This window comes from Euleptes europaea, chromosome 4 (assembly GCF_029931775.1).
Source record: "Euleptes europaea isolate rEulEur1 chromosome 4, rEulEur1.hap1, whole genome shotgun sequence".
Taxonomy (NCBI): Eukaryota; Metazoa; Chordata; class Lepidosauria; order Squamata; family Sphaerodactylidae; genus Euleptes; species Euleptes europaea.
Genome location: NC_079315.1, coordinates 73,630,880 through 73,655,259, shown reverse-complemented (window position 1 = coordinate 73,655,259; position 24,380 = coordinate 73,630,880). Strand labels below are relative to the sequence as shown.

At 37.5% G+C, this 24,380-nt stretch overlaps 1 protein-coding gene across 2 annotated transcripts in view; it reads right to left on the bottom strand.

The window, feature by feature from the left end:
• Positions 1-680: 680 nt before the first annotated feature.
• EFNA5 (ephrin A5) overlaps positions 681-24,380 on the bottom strand; it is a 237,714-nt gene continuing 214,014 nt past the window's right edge. Inside the window, exons 3-5 of one of the 2 annotated variants that reach the window (XM_056848274.1) lie at positions 11,596-11,661; positions 11,108-11,188; positions 681-1,356 (exon numbers count right to left, since the gene is read on the bottom strand). In XM_056848274.1, coding sequence (XP_056704252.1) covers positions 1,235-1,356; positions 11,108-11,188; positions 11,596-11,661 — 269 coding nt within the window. In that variant the 3' untranslated portion in view covers positions 681-1,234. The remainder of the gene's footprint in view (positions 1,357-11,107; positions 11,189-11,595; positions 11,662-24,380) is intronic. The other variant, XM_056848275.1, reaches the window with a different exon arrangement.

The following is a 24,380-nucleotide window of genomic DNA, read 5'->3' as shown; positions in this document are numbered from 1 at the left end:
TAGTTCATCTCCTTCTGAAAAAGACATTGACTATTTTTCATTTGTGCAGGAAATCAAAAGAAATATAAAACCAATGCCTGAATTTTCACTCCAGAGTTCAATATACTCTACTTTCCCTTTTCTCTTCACACCCCACCTTCTATAACAATTGTCCCCTTCCCAAATGCATTTTATTCCAATGTTTGACCAACTTCCAAGGGAGAAAAATTGCAGGGGATTAAGCGTCTTTGACCATGTTTGTTCTATTCAGTGCTGCCATCATCTTAGCATGTATCATCACCCAGAGCAGTATCCAAGGCTATTGGCTAGTGAGTCAGCCCTGGAAAAGGTCACTTTATTCTCATAAAAAAAGGAGGGAAGGAAAAAGAAAATGCCTCTTTGCATTTGAAGAAAAAATATTGTAGCACCATGGTGATCAGTTTCAAAAGAAAAATAATAATCTGGTGTGCACAATTCACTTAAATAAAAGAGGCACTCAAACCCCAGTGTATCTTCCTAAATCTGGCCTTGCTTGTGTGCTAGCATTCCTCAGTAGTCACTTTATTTCACCCTAAAGACAGGGCTTCTGTTGTGGAGCACAAGTTCTACTGTCAAAAGGAGTTTTCAAGGCAGTTGCATACAAAACAGTGTCTCTTCCCTCTTTGAAACCCATTCATTCATTGAAAACTTCATGGAGGAAATGGTGTTATACTCTATCTATTCTCAATATTTCCCCTCCAGTCCTGACATGATGACACAGTGCCTTGTACGATGATCTTTACAGTGCTGAATAAGGAGCCATAAATATTGTATCGGAGAGTCAAAACTCCTCTTGGTTTTTCCACACAACTTCCTTATCCTCCAACTGACTGCATCTGCCACTATTCTTCCTTGTCCATATACAGATGATATAGCGAGCTAACAGAGGTGGTATCTTAAGAGAGACTGCAGAGGAAAGTAAGAATCACTAGTGTCAATACTGAAATTTGGCATTTTCATTTGGAGTCCTTTTTATTTCAGAAGGGATCAGGGAAAGCCATGGGAAAGTTTGGTAGTGGGAAGAGGACTAATTATTCCTCTTCAAGTATTGTTCATAGTTCAGGTTGCAGAGAGGGAAGTGGTGGGGCTGGGGAGAAGGAAACAAATGAACATCTGCAAAACCTATATAAAGTCCCTTTCTTGGGATGAACAGTTAAGGGGATCTTTGATGTTCCAAGACCCTGATGTTGTCTGTGACAGGTTACTAGAATATGTGCTATAACGTCAAAAGCATTGCCAGAAGAAACAGCAGGGTTGCCAAAAGCCAACTGGATATCCTTGGTGTCTGTGCTGCATTCTCACCACGGGATGGCTCAGCCGACTCATGTACAGTATCATCTGTTCAAAGAGAAAACAGATATTCCAATGAAGTTCTGATTCCTTGATGACCTCTCAGGATTATGCCATAAACACATTAAAGCACTTTTTGTAAAAACATAGAAAAAACAAAACTTATGCCATTGTAGAATTTGAGAACTGTAACAGGTCATTATTCGTAAAGTGTGACCCATATTCTGCTTACCTCCCTGTATTAAGGAAATCTCCCCAATGTCAATGGATATAGAAAACCAGTAAATGAGATGTTGGATAAGCATGGGCTCAAATCCGAGAATGCCTTTTGAATCTCTCTCTCTCTCTCTTTCTCTGTCCATGCTCCTTGTGTGATGACTGAAAGCATTTCCAGTATCCATGGGTGCCTCACACCATTAACACAACATTTCCACAAATCCCCCACAGTCCACATGTTAAACTGGCAGTGAAGTAAAGATAGAATATAGCCATAGTGTTTAGAGGTGGCCTTGCTATGTCAGCCCCACTAGTTTCTAAAAACTATAGAATAGCTCAGAAGTACTGGATTCACAACTACTGAAGAATGCTCAAGGGAAGATGTCACATGAACACATACAGCTGCCATATACGGAATCAGACCATTAGTCCGCTAAAGCCTACTCAGACTAGCAGCAGCTCTCCAAGATCTCAGGACAAAGTTTTTCGCATTATCTATCACTTGATCTTAACAGGAGATGCTGGGGATTGAACCTAGGGCCTCGTGTGTGCAAAGCAGATACCCTGCTACAGTCATGCCCCACCCAGTCCACTGTTGCAACTGTCTATATGTGGTGCCTCCAGAGGCTCTGAAATACTACTACAGTGGGCCATACTGAGAAAGCAGTTGAGTGTAGGAGTTTAGTTCACATACAGTGTGACGACTTCATTGGAGCTGTAAAACACCAGAGTATTCATCCAAGGTAGAAGCTCAGAAAAGGATACTATTAGGACCACAAACCCCTTTACAAATAATTTTAATAGTCCTTCGGAAAAGCCCCATATCTAATCATAAACTCCATATCTAATTCTAACACTTGAGAGCAAATGTGTTTAGAATAATAACATATATCAAATGTGAAAACATTAAAGTTTTAAAAAACACGTTGAACAGTTCAATAATTGAACTTCACTTTCAAAATAATTATTTAACCAGATAAAAATATCTCCCTCAAAAAATTAGTGCAAAAGTGTCATTTTATGGCCACTGTTTGGATATAGAAAATGTGCAAAATTGTCATTTTATGGCCACTGTTTGGCTATGGAAAATGTACAAAATCTCGAAAAAATGCAGTTTTGCGTCTCCCCCAAAGTGAAGTGAAATTAACATGGATTTTTAAAAAAAGAGTCAATAAACAACCAGCATTGAAGCAATACAGTAGGGATGTGCATTAGCACTAAAATCAGGATCCCTCAGATTCAGAAAATTCAGAATTTCCAAATATCCAGAATTCCATTAAAGTCAATAGGAACAGCCACTTTCCACTAAAAAACCCCCAAAGCAAGGCACTTTTTACAAGGTTTCCCTCGGATCCTTTCCCAGTGCCTGTGGCAACCCTAAATCAACACCAATTAGGGGACACTGACCTCTCTGCCCCCACCATCCTTAGTGCCAGGCTGTCTGGGAAATGTTTTCATTTCCTTTCTCAAGAAGCCAGACCAAGTTAATGAGCAATAGTTTTCACTTTGCTCGTCTTGCAACTTTATGCTTTATTTTTCTGGAATACTTCCTAATATTCAGATTCCCCTTGACTTCTATAGAAAGCAGGTTACCTGGCTTGCAAGAGCACTTGGACTTGATGGGCTAATGCCTGGATTCTATCAAACCTCCTCACATATTGTTTTACAACTATTATTAGAAGCTATACATTGTATTTTTGCTGATATGAGGTTACCAAGGTCATAGACAGAGTAAAAAATGATAATTATTCCTAAACCAAAGAAAGAGCCATCTGATGTCAGATCATACCATCCAATATGTCTTCTTCATTACAACTACAAAATTTTAACAACAGTGTTAGCTAATAGAGTTAAAGGCATAATTGCAAGATCGAATGGGTTTTATATCCGGTAGAATGGCCACAACAAATATAAGCAAGGTGTTAAACCTAATTCAATATGCAAAGTCTTCTAAATTTAAATCAGTTTTTTTTTTCCTGGATGTTGAAAAGACCTTTGACAGAGTCAAACACAATTATCTATTGGAATGTTTAGATGCATTTGGATTTGGTGACAATTTTAAAGATTGGGCCAGAATTATATATTCAAACTCTACAGTTAAATTAAGAATAATGACACATTATCTCAACCAGTTGAGATAAAAAGAGGTGTCAAATAAGGTTGCACCTTGTCAGCATTACTATTTAATATCTCATTGGAGCCACTAGCAATATTAGAGAATCACCTAATATAAAAGGCATTAAAATTGGAGTCCATCAATATAAGATAAATCTGTATGCCGATAACATAGTTATATTTTTAACTGATCCAGAAAACTCGGTAGTTAGTCTAGGAACTCTCATAAATGAATACGGAAAGGTAGCAGGTTATAAATTAAATATCAAAAAGACAGAGGCGCTTCTTTTCAATGTAAATTTGGAATGTTTTTCACCACAAAGCTAGTTAAGGAGAATCAAGGCTACCAAAATTTTTGTAGCTTATTTGGGAATCAGGATCAGCATGAACAATGCTGTTTGATATTAACTTTAATCCTATTAGATATAAAAAAGTAAACTTGCTCTCTGGAAAACTTTTACCTTTTCCACTATGGATCAAATTAATGCTGTGAAAATGATACTGATGCCTAAAATCCAATATATATACTGGCAATCCATGATTGACGAGTTTACATGGAACAGTAAAAAAACCCTATGGTTAAATTATTAGTAGAACAGAATAAAATTAATAAAGGTGGTTTACGTATTCCTAACATAAAATTAATCCATGCTGCTTCATGTCTAGCATGGATCGACAAATGGTTTGGTGATAGTGGAGATTCCTCAGAAGTTACCATAGAATGACATTACGTTAAGATGCCTCTAACGACCTCCTTGGTGTTGAATAAACACTTAAGAAATAGACTTTATAATAAAGAGCGTTGGATTATAAATGGACTTGTATCACCAGGCATATTGCCACTGGCATCTGCAGTAGAGATTTACAGTCCATTCCTGAAGGGGGCAGAAAAATGGAAACATATCTTTACCTGCAGTTTAATTTTCTCTATTTCCCTCGGATTCAGAGAAAATGCAATAAAAATGTTAAATCAATGGCACTTATTGCCACTTAAATTAGCTAAAATCTATGCTAAATTAGCTAAAATCTATGCAGGATAAATGTTGGTTCTGCAAATTACCAAATGCAGATTATCTGCACATCTGGTGGACATGTTGTAGAGCACAAACCTATTGGTCCCTTATTATAGCTTATCTTTAAAAAAGGCTTCGATATAGACTTCCCCTTTTCTTCCAAGGTCATGCTACTAAGCTAAAAAGCTGCTGTTCTAAAAGACTAACAGAATTTAATTGCACATCTGTTGACAGCTGCTAGACTAGTATTTACAAGATACTGGAAATCAGACCTAAGTCCTATAGTTGACAAGTGGATTCTGAAATGTAAGGTAACCTTTCTCCTAATCAAATTGACAAATTTAATTAAGGGATATGATGTATAACAATTGCAAAGAATTTGGGAAATATTTCTTGTAATAATATAGTGTCTATGCCTAGGTATATACTATAGCATATTAATAAACCTTTTTCCTCAAAAAAAAGAAAAGAATTATTTTAGAACTATAAGATTCAGAATTATATGAATTTTTCTGATTATAGTATTATTTAGAGCTTCTGAATATTTCCAAATCCTAATTGTATATCCTTACCACACAGCAGTTGCCATCTTTGGTGGCCCTGCAGCATGAACAGTATTCTGCTTTTCTTTAGAACCCACTTTTTCCTTTGAAATCACCATACTGTTGGCAGTACTGACAGTACTGACTTTGATGGACCAAGGGTCTGATTCATATGTTCAAAAAACCCCAAATGCAAGTCAGCTTAGAAAACAAATGACAAACAAGTGATTCACTACAGAAAGCATATTGGCCATATTAAACGTAGCTGGCTTTCATTCGAAGATATTGTACTTTACCTCTATTCTAGATTATATTCTGGATTATATTTCTGTATTATGTACTATGTCAACTTGCCTCCCTTTGAATCTGGAAAAAACCTAAAGTATGAAGGTAGAGCATTTTAAAAAGTCCTCACACTAATTAATAAGTTTAAAATGGATCCTTAAACTATTTAGAAAGGAAATGCATTTATTCTTTATTCAACAGATTTAGGCTAGGAAAAAAGAAGTAATTTATGGAATTTATCTAAAGTGCCCTAGGTAAATGGAATTCACAGGTTAAGTCATAAATTGTAGGTAGCTATGTTGTTCTATTAGGGAAAAAATCCAAAACCAGTAACAGGGTAAAACCTTTATTATGACAAATTAAAACATCACAAAATTAGGCAGATCATGAAAGAGTAGGCAGAAAGGGTAGTGTCAGTGCTTGGCTCTCGTGGCCCTTTCTTACATGCCCAGGGTAATGCCTATTGCCACTTTGGGATCAGGAAGCAATTTCCCCCCCGGCCAGATTGGCCAGGGATCCTGGAGGGGTTTATTTATTTATTTGCATCCTCTGGGCGTGGAGTAGGGGTCACTGGGGGGGTGGGGGGCCGTTGTGAATTTCTTGCATTGTGTAGGGGTTGGACTAGATAACTCTGGTGGTCCCTTCCAATTCTATGATTCTAAGTAGTGAGCAAACTTCCAAAGTCACCAGAACTCTTCTTCAGACTAGATCTTAAGCCAAAAAGAAAGAAAGGAATATGCATTTATGCTTACATAAAATCTGTAGATTTTCAAATTTCAATACCTTTTTTGGCATACCATCAAGCAGTTGATCAAATAAAATCAACCCTATAAACATCATTTAGCCTCTGCCTATTAACAATTTCATAAAAAAGTTTAGCCACAGATTCAAATCTGTAAATTTTAACAGTCTTAAAAATGGAGCAGAAGTGGTATATATTTAAGTCAATTACTAGATTCAAAACAATCTCAGGTTTCACTAAATGCTACTGGAACAAGTTACACAGTCCAACATATGTATCATAGGTAAGTGGAAGTAAATTACATCCTAGTTATCAGGTCTGTGTAATTTTTGGATTGTACAACATATCTAGAAGGCACTGGGCAAAGACAGAAGTAAAAAATTTCAATGCAGTTTATAAAACACATACACATGAATGTATGGTGCAACATGCTGTCTTCTTTTCTGTGGGAACACCTCCACACATTTATACTGGATGGAGCTCACAGAAGCTCTCTGTTTCAGGCCACTGTGATTCCTAAGACAGCCTTTCTGCATGTGCAAGAATTTATTCATTCTAGGGAACTGAGGTGATGACATACATAATAAATTACATGATCCAGAATTTAGGAGTTGTAAAAAACCACGTTTCCCAACTTTTCTTGATTGATATAAGGGAGACAATTTATACAGACTATAATTATCTCATTGTTTGAAATAAAAAAAGAAACCTGCATTGCTTGATGGATTCTTTGGGCATACCAAAATTACTACACCCATGAAAGAGCTGTGCAACTAGATCCATTTGCCGAAGTTACTTTGGGCTTGTGTTTCCCAAGTAGTGATCTCATGCCAATGATAAACCACTGTAGAAATGTGCAAGAGCAGCAAAATACTGTGGTTTTTTTCTTCTGGGAATTGTATGGGGGCAATGTTTTTAATACTGTGTTATAGTGCAGGTGTTTAATTAAAGTTATTTATTTTTGTGATCTAATTGAATTCTGCGTTCTTCACTTTGACTGTTGTGGTCAAGTAAGGTAAAACATCTAAAATAAATGTTAAAATTGAGCAAAGCAAAGGACTACTAGTCAAAGGGAGGGGGAAGAGAAATGAAAATCCCACTGGCCATGCTGAAAACCTGCTATTTGGAACCTGGCCTATGGTTGCCTGTAACACAGGCAGAATGAATGCATTTCAACCAGTATAATTAAAATCTGTTGTAGCATGTTTTGACTGCTACAAAAACATAAATATGAAGGCAGTGCTGTTTATATATATCAGTTAGTCCCAAATTCTAAACCTCACCCACAGCTACTGTGAGACTGCACAGGTATAGACTCTTTCAGAAATTACTGCTCGTACCTTTTTTACAATTTATGTTCATAGAGAGCATTGTGGGAATTTAATACAAAGTATTTTCTTTGTGAAGTATTATTTTTCCTGCTACTCAGGTGTTCTACTTAAAAAGAAGTTTTTCTACTTCTTAAAAATAGAAAAACCCCGTTTAGAAGCATAAATTACATAGAATTATGCAATGGAGAATAAGTATAATTGACTGCCCATTGTGCCCTGTGACCCTAACGTGTCTCCATCCCATATCCTTTGTAAGAGACAACAGGAAAACATGTGAACCATAGATGTACATCAAAAAGGCATGCATATTACTCCACATTTAAGACGGCATGCAACCAAATGATCCCTGCAGCATAGTAATAGTAAGGTGTTAGAAATCTGAACCTTATTAGCAAATGATTCTATTGTTAAAGAGGTAGTGTGATTTTTCAAATATTCTTCCAGTAATGGGTGCTATTTTTCCCTGTGTTAGTCTCAAGGATGTCACTGTTTTGATAGTTTTTAATACTTGCTACTGCAATTATTATTTAAGAAAAGGTGCCAAAAGGTGCACAGAAAACTCCCGTGTGGACACACTATCGTCAATGCAAATATTCTGCAATTTCAGCAGCAATTAATGCAAAACTGAGAATACTTGCTGTATGGATGTAGCCTGAACTTTCTATTAACTTCAAAGTTGGTTAAATATCTCTCTGTAGGGCTGTCCTGCCATGGAAGTTAGTTGGAAAGCATTGATCCCATGGGTACTTTGTGTGTACAATAGAAATACCTCTTACAAAAGAAGCCCTGATATTAGTCTGAATGTGATTTTACTGAGACATCCCTGCCCACAATTACACTTTGTATTGTGATTTGACATCCCTTTGCTGTACGGACTCACAAACACTATTTTTCTGCTCTTCTTTTCTAAAAGATATTTAGAAATGTTGAGAAAATGTTTATGATTAGTTTTACAAATGGGATACGTCAATAGCCACAGCTGACAACACTAGCAATTGCAGCTGCTCTACATCTTTATGGAACTGGGACCTTTTGTTGGACAACAGTTTTCCTTTACTGGTTGTGACTGCTACTCAGCCAGGATGGATTAAAATTTTTGTTACAAGATCCTGATTCTAAACAAAAAGTCTTAATTAGGACAGCAACAGATGTTACTGTATGATTACTGTAAATAAAAACAGTAACTGCGAAAGACAGGGAATGAGTTGGCAATTTTCCCAATATTTAAACAACATCCACAGAGGAATTTAAATTCACAGGACAAAAGGAATAGGATAAATACTACAAAACCCTTCTGTAGCACAATAATGAAGCAAAGGGTAACAGTTTACTAGACCTTATACAATTTCATTTATTTGAAGAAAAGCTGGACAGGTATCTGTTGGAAAAATGATTTATGCCATTTAAGTAATTATTCTACAATAGGAACTTTAATCAATTTATATGGTTGTCTTTGTGGCCACAACGCTATACAGTGTTAAGGCTACTGAACTCTGTACTGAATTATGGTTTCTCTCTGTGTGTTGTTACTTGATTGGATGACTCTTTGAACTGCTTTCTTCCCTATTGAGACTGGAATTTTCTGATATGCTCCGTTCTAATAATGACATTCTATAACTAAGTGTCACTACATAGCTCTCTGCACAGTTCCATGTACCACAGTGGCACTAGGGCTAGTGAAGAAGTGATCTTCTCCATTTTTTGTGTATGAATGCCTACCACCCTTGCCAACCATCCTTAACAATGATCAAAGTTTATATCAGCACCAGTTTTAACCATGAAGAAGCTGTTCAGCAAGTCATGTTTAAGAGGGAGCCCTGCATAGCATAAGCCAGGCCTAGGGTAAAGAGATAATGTAGGGGGAATTTCATATGCGATCAAGAAAAGATTGGGAGGGGATCAGTAATCACATGGCACACTACTCATCTTTTAAGCAAGGATAACAATGTGAGTTACATCTACATTTCCCTTAATGGCGAGTCACAAACATTAATGTCCAGAAGAAAGATGTAGTCTTCCAAAACTTCTAGTCCTTCATTCTTCTGATAAAAAAGGAGTTTCCTCAGTTCTACAGGAAAATACTTTCTTTTACACAAACAAGCAACCACAAGAAGCCAGAACAATTTCATGTGAGAAACCCTTCAATGAAAAAGGACCATTTCCAAGTGTGCAAGAGTTATTTCCAATAAAAACAAATTAATATAAATGATCAAAGACCATAGATCTGTATCCTATTTAGTTGAGAATGCTAAGAGATTAAGTAAAAGAAATGTCCACAGAAATATTATGCAAACACTTTCATTTTTAAAAATTCATTAATAATTTCACTATAAAAACAGAACTGGAAAAAAAAATACCTAGTTCACACCAGACACACGCATACTCTCAAATAATCTAAAAAAACCCTAAAAGCCTATTAGAGATTTGCTTGGGGGTGGGCGGGGAGATTGTTTGCAAAACATGGTTACTTGTGAGCAGGCAACAGTGTGCATATATGAATTCATGCACACATGCAACATCTCTATATACTTATATTTTAGTATGCGACCCAGCCAAAGTTCTGCACATTTAAGTCCTATTGATTTAAAATGGGAAAGAGAGAAACATCTGTTCAATTAAGTCCCATCAAAACCAGTGAGATACAAAAGAGTTTCATTTGGTAGGACTATTTCTCAGCACTGCAACACTTCCAAATGTGTACACATTTGTGTAAACATCTAATGTGAGGCATTCTTTAAATGTACACACACGTATGTGCATATATGCACACACTTGAACACACAAACCTTTTCACGGAGCTCAGGCTGAAAAGCCATGTGCTTAGTTGGATATATCTGGATTCACAGAGCCTGCATGAATATTGCAAAACACTCTTTCACTCATGGTATTAGTTGTACTGTGCAGAGGGTCACATAATACATTGGTAATAAGCATGTTCCAGTTTTTAAAACTGGCAATGATGTAATTCTGTCAACAAGAACTTAAAATACCTGATGTAGAATTATGACCAAAAAGTGACGTTTTTGGGGAAAGGCCCCTTGACTATACTTAATAAGAGTCTGTCAAGCAATTGGGCAACTGCTTTATTAGAAAAAACACTATATTATCTGTTATGAGTAGTGTGCAGGCTATGCGCTAACTTAAATACTTTTACATGGAGACAGTAAATATGTGAAGGAACAGTTTTTCATTATATACACACACACACATTTTCTTTCTTAAACATTTACTCTAAAATGGATATCGTGGTGCGGCAAGTTATTATAAAAATGGGGTAGAAATAGGGACAGAAGAATTACTCCATTTTTAAAACTGGGATGTCATGTTTAAGTAAATCATTTGTTATGGAAAAAAGCACACTTTGCCTTTTGTTCACTACTAAGAATACTAGCACTAGCAAATGAGATATATCATAAGCAATATTAGCACTGCAAGAAATGAGCAAAAGCAGAGTCATTTTATCATGCAAACCATGCAGAGGAAGAGGGGGAAGAGAAGCAGAAGCACCAGAGGGATAGAAGCATTTGTTAACAGAGATTCTCTAAGCATACTAACCTGCTGGTTCTAATGAATTTTCTACTTTGTCGTTAACATCGAAAACACGATCATGAACACCTATAGTTTTCATACAGTTGTCTATAACAAAAATAGAGATAACAGCCAAATATGTTAGTTAGACACCCTTAAATTCCCCATTTTCCTTTTTTGTTTTTTTTTGTTTTGTTTTTTGTTCTATCTGATTTATAATTCTATTATATGTATATATTATATCTTAGCCTGTGGCACTTTTGCAAATGCCAGGAAAATTGTCTTTTTGTACAACAGTCTAAGAAACAACAAGTTAGCAACTGCTATGTACTTAAACAAATAAGAAAAAAGCTTTGTGAAAAATGGTAAAAAAGATATGGTGAAAAAAATGCCGCTATAAAGAACAGATACCACACAAGATTTAAGAGTAAAAAGAAGTTTTTACTGCTGTTTACTGGACCAAACGAAGCATGCGCTATAAAAGCTACCTCTAAAGCGATATCTAAAGAACTTACTTGCAGGTCGTACAAAGACTTTAAGCTTTAGACAGGACCTTCTCCCATTATCAGGTATTGCAGATGCTATCAGAGACAAGACAGGAAAAAGAATATTAATGTTTGATTCTTCAGGCATAATACTTTTCCTTCTCTAAAGTAACACATTGTGTAAACAAAGGAAAAACAAATTAAAGCAGGAATATTCTCAATAACATGTAAATTTTAAGATAACGCTATCTTTTAAAAAGAAATAAAATGTGGAAACACTGGTGCAACAACTGTTCAAGTTAACAACTGGTGTGTGAGTCACAAAGCTGACCCAAACCCCACTTCTTAACTATAACAATCCTGCTCTTAGACTACAAAACAGAATCCTCATAGGTTTGTACTGTCTTGTAATCAGGTACAGGTTGAGTGCGGATGATGGGCTCATTTCAGAAGCAAATTCATACAATTAGCCTGCTGCTACATTAAATCCTTTTGCAGAGCAGCTACTGTATGTGGCAAGCTTGTTCCACATCTGAGGAATCTTTAACATTCATTATACCACCACAGCACATTCCAAGAAAGAGGTTGATACCCCTTGGCAAAAACTGATGAGTTCAAACATCGTAAGTAGATCAACATACATAGCAACGGAGATCCAGCAGAATATAAGTCCCCATTAATGTGGTCTTTGAGATCCAAGTTAAAATGTGGATCTTAATGTGGTTTTTAAGATCCACATTAAAAAAACTATTTCTGAGGAAAACTCCATCCTTCAAAACAGCTTCTCACTGATCCATCCTCTGAACGTTCAAACCAGACAGAGCAGGAAGGGCAAACTAAGAGTGAATTTATAGCTAAAACAACAATAAAGACTTGATATCATTCTTCAAGCCAATCAGTCTAAGATTGTATCAGCAATCTTTGCTTGATTCCTTATAATAGATTAAAAAACAGACACAAGGATTGTATGACCTCAAACTATGGGTAGCAAAACACACATGTTGAATGCTATTGTCCCAATTAAAATGAAATCTATCATAGTATATTTCTCTCACTTTGCACCTACAGGGACATTTTTATATACAATACCCCATGTTTAAACTGAGCAAGATGAATCCTGCAAAATCCCTTCTGTGTATTTAAATTCTGAACTGATGAAGTGCAGGGCAGAAGTCTAAACAGTCTCCAGGTATTTTGATGTAGTAAAGTCACAGGCAAGACATTTTACTTATTTTTTTCATGCAATAAGGTGTTCCTTTAGTAACTATTCAGCAGTTACCATATTAAGCTGAAAATTTGCTGATGTTAACATTTATTGATAAGTATAGTTCTTTCCAGTTTTCAAAAGGTTCATTTGAGGAATATAACGCCTAGCAAGCTTCTCCCCAAGAACCCAACTGAACATACAAATATTAGTTATTCTAAATAAAGGATAAGCATCTGAATTAAGTTACTTTGGAGACAGAAGCTAATTTTAATGGCAGAAACAGGAGCAGGGGCTTAACTTTTCCATTTGATTTTTTTCCCAATCTGGAAGAACTCCCCAGAGCTGCTATTTGCCTCACTGGGGAAAAACACTAGCAACATACCAGAAATATGGTACAATGGGACAAGTAACAGTTCCAGGGGCCATTTGAGATACAGAAATTGATGAGCATAGTAGAGGAAGGTTAACCTGTCTACCCTGCCATTTACCAACAGAAAACAGCTAGCCATCAATTACAGATTTCCAGCCTCCTATCTAGTTTGGTCCCTAGAGTCAATGCTTAAAAGTGCCAGATTTTGATTTAGGGACAAACCACTTCAACATGAAAAACCTGTTTTTGAGCAGGAATTTAAAGAAGGTATCACCAACATCTACAAGCTACATGCCTAAATGTCAAAATAGCTTGTGTAGAAAATACTGTATTTGAAAGCCTATATTATTAATAAAATGATGTAAAGATCTGTATTGTCATCATATTAATGTACTCATCTTCTTTATTTTTATTTTATTGGACTTATAACCGGCTGTCTCCCAGCCAAAGCCAGGCTCAGAGCGGCTAACATCAATAAAAGTAAAAAACAAACAAACAATAAAAGTATAAATATACAGAGGAATATACAAAAAACAATTATACAGTTTCAAACCAGTAATGTATGGGCTACAAACAAATAGGCGCTCTTGAAATGCAGGGAAATGGACTGTCACATACCCAGATGTCAGCCTGACTACCACTGGATTGAACATTTTGGAATATAACATGGTTTGCAGAGTATAACATCGATGACATTGTATAATAATACAATAGTACAATAATGCACTAAAGTAGTAGTGCTCAAGCAAATGAAAGTGGCAGTGGATATTACTAAGGTAATACATTTACATTATAGTCAATGCCATAAAGAAACCTACGTGGCTTGGAGAGGTTTGGACCATGTACTGGAAAAATCCAAGAAAAATCCACTGATTCTTAAGATTAACCAAAACATCTGAAGAAGTGAGAAGTGGCTCATGAAAGCTCATACCTGGTCAGAAATTTTGTTAGTCTTTAAGGTGCTACTGGACTCTTGCTCTTTCTACTGCTAGTGACAGACTAACACGGTTACCCATTGTGATCTATCAAAAATACACAATAAAAGGTAATACATGGCTTCTGGTTTTGGATTATGGAACATATCACTGAGGCTAACTACTTTGTTTAGGCTATAAGAGTTCATGGAGAAAGAAGCATTGAAAGATGGGTTTTATGACAGGCCTGATGACACAGATTAGTGGTTTGTGTGCACCACCAGCCCTCAGCACTAAGCATCGATATAAGCGGGGCTTACAGGGACTTAGGAAGAAATTCTTTAAAACGTGTACACTACTTTACAAAGTCTGTTGATAAAGAGCTATGTTTCAGCATACGTCAAGCGCTTCCATGGTCTAGAAAAAATACAAACTTCAATAATGTTGGTTACCACAAAGTATGCGTATATAGAAAATGTACTTGTTTGAACATGCATACTTCCTGTCACCCTTTATATTTAGTACACTACCGTTCTGTTAGGTGCACCGCCCTTTATACATAGGTATGAGCTTAGCACAGAATTAAGAACCAGTTCCTTCTGTCTTGTTTTCAACTGTTTTCGAAGCATATTTGCTGAAATGACTGGCAAGTACAAGGACAAAAAAGAACCAAGAAAAAGACAGAAGGTACAACAAGACAAGTAGCACAAGCCAGCACGTGTTGAGACTGACTGCTTCTCTTAATCACAAAACAAAACCGTTCAGCAATGATGCCTTCTTCTCTAGCTCCTACCCACTGACAAGCAGTTAAGAAGTGCTAACAGCTGGCTTGCCTGTAAGCTCTCACTAAATCAAAGCTTAAAAATACCCTTTCCCGTACTGACATTTACAGTAACTGATGTGTTACAGGGCACAGTATTGCACTTCGTAGGAGAATCCAGGAAACAGTGTCCTTCCTGTGGCTTCCTGATGAATATACAAATCCTAGTCAAGAGGGAAACGGCTACTTAACAACACAGGAGTAGTGTATCCCCTACCTAACTATACAGCCACAGACACAAGTAAATTAATTCTCCTGTTAGCCTAAGCAAAAATATGTATTTGACTACTTCCTGCTCTATGCAATCTCTTAATTGATTTTACAAATGACACAGAAGGAACATAAAAATATTCAAAGGCAGGATGTCAATTTTATATTTGTGCTTCGGAAGCTATCCTTCACATTTGTAAAATCAAACAACATGGGCATTCCTCAACAAAGACCATGACTTTCAGTACCCTCCATATGATGATTCCATCCAACTTTCCCTTCTGTAAAACTGCATTTTCTCTCTCCCGCTATACAATTCTCTATCTGATATGTCCTCCCTATCTAGAGATATGAAATTTCTGGAAAATTTGAACCTACAGAAAAAAGCCTGGTATTTTTTTTCCCTGAAAAAGGCAAACTAAAACAGAAATTATTGAGAAAAAAACTGAAATATGTCCATACCTTCCTTTCTTATCATGCTTAAACTTACTTTACTGCTCAAACAACATAAAATCCACAGGATTGGATTCTTAGTGTTTCTCTTTTTAAATTTTCCTCAATTTAAAGGAGCAGCTGGGTTTCATTCAGTCATTTGTGTTGTAGTCTGAATTAAATCATCTTTAGGTAGTTTCCTGGAAGACATATGGGAGTAGATCACTCTAAATTCTCTAAAAAAGAAAATACTGAATTAATAGTTTAATTACAGCTGAGTTTAACTACAGATAGGTTGAACATGTTTAATATAGTTTTCATATCCAAGATTCTTGGAAGTTTTAGACACACTACCTGCTTGTACAACGCTTGCCCCTTCTGGCTGCTCAAATCTGCTGGGGGGGCGGTGGCTGGCAGACTGAGTTCTTGAAACAATAAATGCCTCCCTGAGGAGGTGGGCACTCCTGCCTTGAAGCAGCATGGGGTGTCTACTCCTAAAGAAACCTACTCTGGACCTAGGAGAGTTGCATAACTACCGTTCAGTCTCAAATGTACCATCCTCGAGCAAAGCAACTGAATGAGTGGTGGCGGGGCAATTTCACACATCCCCGAATGAAGTGGATTGTTCAGGTCCATTACAGGACTGAAACAGCCTTGGTCACTCTGGTGGATGACCTGCACTGGGAGAAGGACTGGGGGAGTACAACCCTGTTAATTCTCCTTGAGCTCTTGCCAGCTTTTGATACCATTAATCATGGCATCCTTCTGGACTGCCTTTCAGTGTTGAGACTGGGAGGCATTGTCCTGAAGTGGTTTCGGTCCTACCTCAAAGGTAGGTTTCAGAGTGTGGTGCTGGGGGATTGCTGCTCTGCCCCTTAGCCAATGGAGTTCTGCAAGGTTCCATCTTGTCCCTCATGTTTTTCAACATTTACGTAAAGCCACTGGGAGAAGTCATCTAGAAATTTGGACTGAGTTGCCACCAATGTAAAGGTGATAGCTCCATCTTGGGCTTCCAGCTGTGGAAACCAAGAACAGGTGCCTGCAGGTGGTTTTGGGATGGATAAGGGCAAAAAAGCTAAAATTTAATCCTGACAAAACGGAAGTGATACTGGTGGGGTAATATCTAGATTAGATTACTGCAATGACCTTTACATGGGGCTGCCCTTGAAGTTACAGAAGGTACAGAATGCTGAGGTCAGATTTTTGACTGGAGTGAGTCATAGGGACCACAAGTGGGAACCCGCAAGGAGTTGTGGAAGGCATCTAATTTCCCTCTCCCCCACTATTTCCTCTTTCCCTTTCCTGAAAGCCCCCACACGCTCTCCCTGTTTCCTTATTACCTTCCCAACAGCCAACCTACATTTATCTGCCCGTCTGTCTTCAGCTCCCCCTCAGTAGCCTCTACCTAAGAAAGCTATGGCCTCAGTAGCCTCTACCTAAGAAAGCTATGGCTCAGTAGCCTCTACCTAAGAAAGCTATGGTGCCAGCCACTGAGCCAAGCCATCTTGGTAGGGAACCCTCAAGGACGTGGGGGGGGGGGACTCACTTTTTAAATTTTACTCAGTTTAATAGAAGAAAAGTATTTCCCTTTCCACCCTATTAACTGCTAGCTTTCTTTTGTTCTGAGCAGTGGTACTAAAGCCCCAGAAAAAAGCAAGCTTGCTGACGTGAGGGGGAAGATGGTGAGAAAGGCTTTTCTCCCTTTTCCAACCTGCCTTCTTCTTCTCTTCCTGAGTGCTGATATAGCCTGGGACCAAAGCAAACTGAGTGGCCTGAATGGGAGTACAGAAAGTGGGGGAGACCTGGAGGGAGGAGAGTGCAGAGATGTAATGCTGTCTGGGGCAGAACAGTCCAGAGAAAATCCTCCTTTGGTCCTCTTCTTCATACCTTTGGATTCCTCTTTTCTTCCTCTCCCCTCTCAGGCTTCCTATTTTGTGTTGGTTTTATTCTCTTTTACCTCACCCTTCCCCCATGTATTTTTTCAAATTCACCCTCTTCTCCCTGCACTTGGGCTTTTTTTGTTTTGTGTGTGCGTTAGGGCTGTCGATTCGGGACGAACCGAAAAACAGCCGAATTTCCCCTGATTCGGCGGTTTTTAGTTTGGATGGAACCAAACTCAAAAAAGGCAGGAAAACGGAGAGCCGAATTCAGCCCTAGTGTGCGTGTGTGTGTGTGAAAGAGAGAATGTGTGAGTGACAGAGAGATTTGCTCCCCTCAACTTCCCCTCTCTCATTCTCCTTTTCCCACCACTTTGGCATCCTTTGCATGCCTCCTCCCCCATTTCTCTTTTTTTAATTCCCCCTTTTCTGTCCCCATTATAAGGCAACATCAACTACTTTTTTGTGGTTTTATTGTTTCCTCTCATATTATATTGTGGTACAGATTTAGCTTACGCTTTTAATGTTTTGGTATAATGCTAACAGCAGAGTGATATTCCAGAAGCACAATGGAAATTGATTCTGACAAAATAAAAATAAAAAATTGGGCTGTATAGCTATGATGCTTTATGCACCTAACAGGAACCTCTTTTGAAGTCATCAGAACTTCCCAATTTTATTGCATTTCTATAATTCAGGGGGAAGTTGATAATAACATTAACACATCACATTTTATCCACTTTACAAAACCATTTATGCTCTTATCAAAATCTGGCCAGGATCCCACTCTTATTGCAAGGAGTCCTCAACAGTCCTTCAGCACTGTCATTATTACAAGTAAAAGTGCAGGATAAAAATGGCTAGCCTCATGAGAAAAGGCCTCATATAAAGGGAAAAGAAGCATTATCTCCTTTTCCTTTCGTATAAGTGTGTTAGATACTTGTAAAATTAATATAAGATGCTGCTGTACAAGGGTTTCTTAGCTAGCTCAATGTGTGTGTGTGTGATGTGTGTGTGTATGCCAGGAAGAAAATATTTTTAAACAATATTCACTTTTAAAGGAGGGTAAAGTCAGTACATATAAGGCACAATGCCAGCAAAATAATTAGGTCAGCCATTTTGCAGTAGCACCTACTACCCTGAGTCAGAATTCCAAAGGTGTCTTCAGGCTCAGAAAGGTTGGGGACCCCTGCTGTAGACTACCTCACATAAAAATCTACACTACACATTTTGGGTGAATAAAACCTTATCTTAAAAAGCATTTTACTCATTTCAAAAGAGAAAATATTCATAGGAGGTTCCACCCCCATCCCCCGATTTTCCTACATTTCATTATTTTGTGTTTGAAAAACTGGGAAAGCTCGGGGGGGGGGGCTTTCAATTTTTGCCCTGTGGGTCGTTACACCTCTCCCTGTATTATTAACAACTCACACTAAACAGCGGTACTCGCTCCATAACTTGTGGGGAATCACATGCACAGCTACCATCAACCAAAAGAGCCACATTTACTTCTATCACTGGCATGATGCTTGCACTTCAGGAAGTCTTGCAACTTATTGTACTTCTGGTGGCTCTTTCAAGGTGGGGGCCATCTGTCCACATCCACAAGCCCTACTACACAAAAGCTTGGCCCGCTTTCCTGAAATATGGGGCAAGTGTTGCATTAAGGAACAATGCTCAGAAGAGCCACAGGTGGCATGTCAAAGAGTCATAGGTAGCCACTTGAGTGAATATCACTGCTGTAGGACAAATATAAAGCCTGACTTTTACCTTTGACTTTCTCTCTTTTGTTCTCCATTTTCAGTTGGTTGTCAAGTCAGGCTTCTTCCTTTGCAACAAGTATAAGTACAACCCTTCCTCTCTACCCTCCTCAACAAAATTCTGGTTATCGCACTAGTTCTCTCTGATCTTAACTACTGCAACCTCCTCTCTGGCATTCCATTGTCACAATTCACCCTATCCCCTCTATCCATATCTTTCTCTCAAATCTTTCATGTGTTTTATAATTCTGATGCTTAAACCCCCTATACTGGCTTCCTGTCTACTCCTCAATCCAGCAGAAGTTCCTTATCCTATAAGGGAAGTAAGGTTGTGAACATTATTTTGCCAGCTAAAGGAGATATGTATTTTTGCATTGGTTTTGTAAACTGCTTTCATTCCCTAGATAATAATATAATAATAAATAACTTCCATACAAGGTTGCACACACACAGGTTTAAAGAACCCATGCATGGGTCAGGTGCACAAACACATGCATCCCTTAGTCAGTAAGAGGTTTTATTGTATATAGCTACTGGCCATCACAATTTGCTACAACAAATAAATAAAATACAAATACAATAGATTAGCAAGTAAAATATTAAATAGATAATGGGATATACTAAAACAGTTTAATTTAAAAGAAAAATAGCTGCTTATTCCGATACCACGTTAGACCTTATTTTCTTTGCTGCAAGAGCAAACAGAGACTCTATATGATGCATATGCATCACTATCTGATAACAGAAATATAATTTTCTCTGCATCTGAGTGTGTATTGATACCGGATAATGTTCCTGTCAAAAATTTAGCCCTGGGGCCTGCGTACAGTGTGCAAAATAGGATATAATGAGGCAAGTCCTCCAGAGTTGAGGACCCACAAATACAGATAAGTTGAGAATCCCCTTAGTCCAAGGTCAACTTCATTTACACCTCTCTTCAAAACCCATATTTTCATTGAAGGCTTTGCCCTTCCCAAAACTAAGCCTAATATATTGAACGGAATGCATATTTCCCTCTGTTTATATCTACTCTACAAGCTTTCCCACTTTTTGTTGTAATCTTTAAGACCAATTTTACAAAGTAAGCTTCACGGGTCAGAGACCTGTTTCCTTGTACTTACAAAGCACCATGCACATAAGTGATATTGTATAGATAATAATTACTACTATATATAGACCTGGACTACAAAGCAGGACTACAGCTGAACATCAAGAAAACAAAAGTAATGACTACAGGAGAATTACACAACTTTAAGGTTGACAATTAGGAAATTGAAATTGTTGAAGACTTTCTATTCCTTGGCTCCTCCATCAACCAAAAGGGAGACTGCAGCCAAGAAATCAGAAGGAGATTGAGACTAGGAAGGGCAGCCATGAAGGAGCTAGAAAAGATTTTGAAGTGTAAGGATGTGTCTGGCCACCAAAACTAGATTAATTCATGCCATCATATTTCCTATTACTATGTATGGGTGTGAAAGCTGGACAGTGAAGAGAGCTGATAGGAAGAAAATAGATTCCTTTGAAATGTGGTGTTGGAGGAGAGTGTTACAGATACCATGGACTGCCAAAAAAACAAATCAGTGGGTTATAGATCACATCAAGCCTGAATTGACCCTAGAAGCTAAAATGACTAAATTGAGGCTATCGTAGTTTGGTCACATCATGATACAACAAGAGTCACTGGAAAAGACAGTCATGCTAGGAACGGCTGAGGGCAGCAGGAAAAGAGGAAGACCCAACAACAGATGGACTGACTCAATAAAGGAAGCCACAGCCCTCAATTTGCAAAATCTGAGCAAGGCTGTCAAAGATAGGACATTTTGGAGGACTTTCATTCATAGGGTTGCCATGAGTTAGAAGCGACTTGACGGCACTTAACACACAAACACATACACCTGGAATATTTCTCCTCTGATAAAAGTTATTTCCATTTCTTCTATGTCTGATTAGTCAATTTTATGACAACTAAAGGCACAAATACAAAGACTGCTCCTGCTTATTGAGGTAGCACATGCTTACAATGTAGGATAGCTCAAATATTTTATCCACAAAGCCCAGTGAGATATTTTTGCATTAATTAATACACTGCTGGAAGATAAGACTTTTTAAATATGATGGTTATATATGCTCTGAAGAATAAAGACAGATCTTTTATATTTTTGGTGGCTTCCAAAACCAATAATGATATGTTCTCTCACCAACACAGTCACACACACAGGTTTTATTAGATTTTTCCTTTTACTTTGAAATAATGTTATAATCATTTTAATTCAAAAGCATTAAACTACAAGACAAACTATGAACTGCAAAAAGTGCTTCATGATTCTAAAGCTTTGTAATCAATCAGAAGAACAAAAAATTGGGATCTTGAAAAACCAAGTCATTTTCAATTTTACATTCAAAATCTGACCAAGCACTGGGGGTTACCGCACTTGTATTCCCAGCAATGTATTAAGAGTTTGAAAACGTTATAAAAAATACTGTTCGCACTTTGTTTGGCCCCTTTAGCTGTGAAGACGTCTTCCAACCATTTATAAGCCGTGGTATCCAAAAACCCTTTTAAAGCGATGTTTTTTACAACATTTTCAAACTCTTAATACATTGCTGGGAATACAAAGTGTGGTAACCCCCACTGGTTCCTTCTTGGTCTTTCTCCTATGTAAATTTAACACTTTCAACCATAAGTGGAACAGTAAAAGTGAGCAGATATAATAGATAAGCGATCAAGGGAGACTTAACATACTTGATAAAGCAAGCAAGACAGGAAAATAAATGGTCCTGTAATACTGAAAAATGTTCCTCAGCTTGAAACATTGCATGAAGCATAGCAAGAAGCTGAGACATTACTGTTTAGTTGTTGACAATAACCATCTGTCATTTGTAGGCACTAAATAAAAATTATTTTTAAAATACTTAATACTGGGGCTTGAGCCCTTCTTCCTGGTAAGTTAGAAATGACAGTATATTGAGCATATAGAAAAAGTACATTTTCATTCAAATTTTATTGAATAGGGCACCTGGATTCAAGAACAAACTGTACTCAATTTTATTCCAGGCGAACAGCCCAATAATTTAATAACTGGCCATAACTCTTTCATATAGAAGCTGATAAGAAAAAAAAAGCAGAAGAGTAGAGGTCTACCTCCAATCCAGAAAAGAAGGTTCTAAATTAAAATGCTCAACAATCTGAAGTCGTAAAAGTTGAAAAGGTAAATAAATGTATGAATTCTTTCTGGTTTAGACTGCACCCTGCCTTGTAGGTGGTGTACTGTAAAGAGCAAGTATAAAGAAACTCCATGAAAAGTGATGAGGTCTGCAGAGAGTGGGAGGCTCGGCATTGTACATAAACTTCAACCAACAAGGGTAGAGGTGGAGGGCAAAGGATGGCTGCCGTCCTACCTGTGCTTTCTCTAATCACCCTATGATATAACTCCTTGTGTTTTAATATTTTTTTTGTTCTCACGCATACCAACCCTCACTATCTCTGTTGAGACTTATAACTTGTTATGACACCATTGCTGCTAATTATGACAGATTTCTTATTTTCTCTTAAAGGTCAGAAATATATGGTACGCGAGAGGCTTTTTGAAGTGCAACTTAAAAATGGTTTTATTTGTCTCATTTAGTGGGATCTAAAAGTCAGGTTAGCAAAGCTTCATAACAGGAATACGGTTTGTAACAGAATAACAGAACTGAGGAACTTGAGATGGTTATGGCCAAGTGATAAATTGTAAATTCCAAATGTCTCAAGGTGATTCATCTACAAGTGTTTAAACTTTTATTCTCTACTGAGAGTGATTTCTCTTCACAGTCACTAGTTTGTTTTTTAAACTTAAGCTTCTTTTACACAGTGGTTCTTTAGTTGGAGGCATTAGGAACGTTAACACTCTTGCCCAATTTCTCCTTTAAACTGGACTGGGACCACTCCTTTCACCAGAGCGATTTCCCATTAAACTCTTAGGGATCACTCTATCAACCTTAGAATTATGTCCCTAGATAATATATTCTTCCTGATCCAAAATCCAAATGTGTTCCTTTTCCTCCACCAGACAGCTTGCAGCTCACACCCCGGTCTCCAAGCTCTGTCTGTTAACTTCTCTCTCATTCAACTTTCCATTCTCAACGGTCAGAACGCTCCAACTGCCATTCTCAGAATTCCATTCAAACTCCATGTCGATCAAGGGATTTAAAATTTCAGATAACACTATGACCGAGACAACTGTTTGGAAGACAGCTGCCCATCACACACACAAATAAATAAAAATGCCTAATTATCACAAAAGTTACAAGTGCAGCAAACAAAAAAGTGCAGCAAAACAAAAAAGTGTGAGCAAAGCCACTAAAATATCCTTAGCACTATTTAAGCGGTCAGAGGCAAAGGAAACTGTAGCCCATTCAGGTGCATGAACTATGTTTTGTCTCTTGTAGACATGAATTTTATTTTGGATCTGCCTTTCATGGTGGTGGTGGTTTGTTCACCCTGAGAAGACATACTGGAGCAAATAAACAACACTTTCTTACTTTATTGTATATAATGGTTCTATTATGTGGCACTCATGATATTTTTGAATGAGGATAATACTTTACTTTTTATGAAGCTCTACGGAGCACAAGTTAATTCACTGTCATTACATTATTAACTGTTATTATTGCTTGTTTTTCTTCCCTAACAGAATCCTTCCTTTTTGTGCTTTTGTTTTTCCCTTTGCATATTTGCTGCAAATAATTTTCATTACTGCACAATTTAATCTAGAATTGCCTTCTCCCTGCTTGTACGGTGTTACAAGACCAGATGTGTTGAATAGTAGATTTGACCTAGAAGCACCTGCTCCATCTTAAAATAATGAAGCAGAAATATTAGCTCCATTGGGAAGTTTTTCCTTGCTGGGAGAAGGAAACTTGAACGGTGAGGTTTTATTCTCCTTGTCATTCTAAAAAAATTAACTGTCTACCAAACTGCAATAGATATCCAGAAGTCGCAAAACCCAGTCAAGCAAATCTCAATATTCAAGATCTGCACCTTTAAAAAGAAGAGAGCTATAGCAGCTCCATGACAAGTCAGGCAACACTGAAATTCAAGTTTAGGATGTGTTTCTACCTAAATAAATTATAAGTACAAGCTCTTTGGGGAAGAGGGGAGTATTTATAGCTATGATTTGCCTTTAGCCGTCTAAGGCACAAGACCAGTTTCATTAGTCAAATCTAAAATCCAAGTAACCTTATAT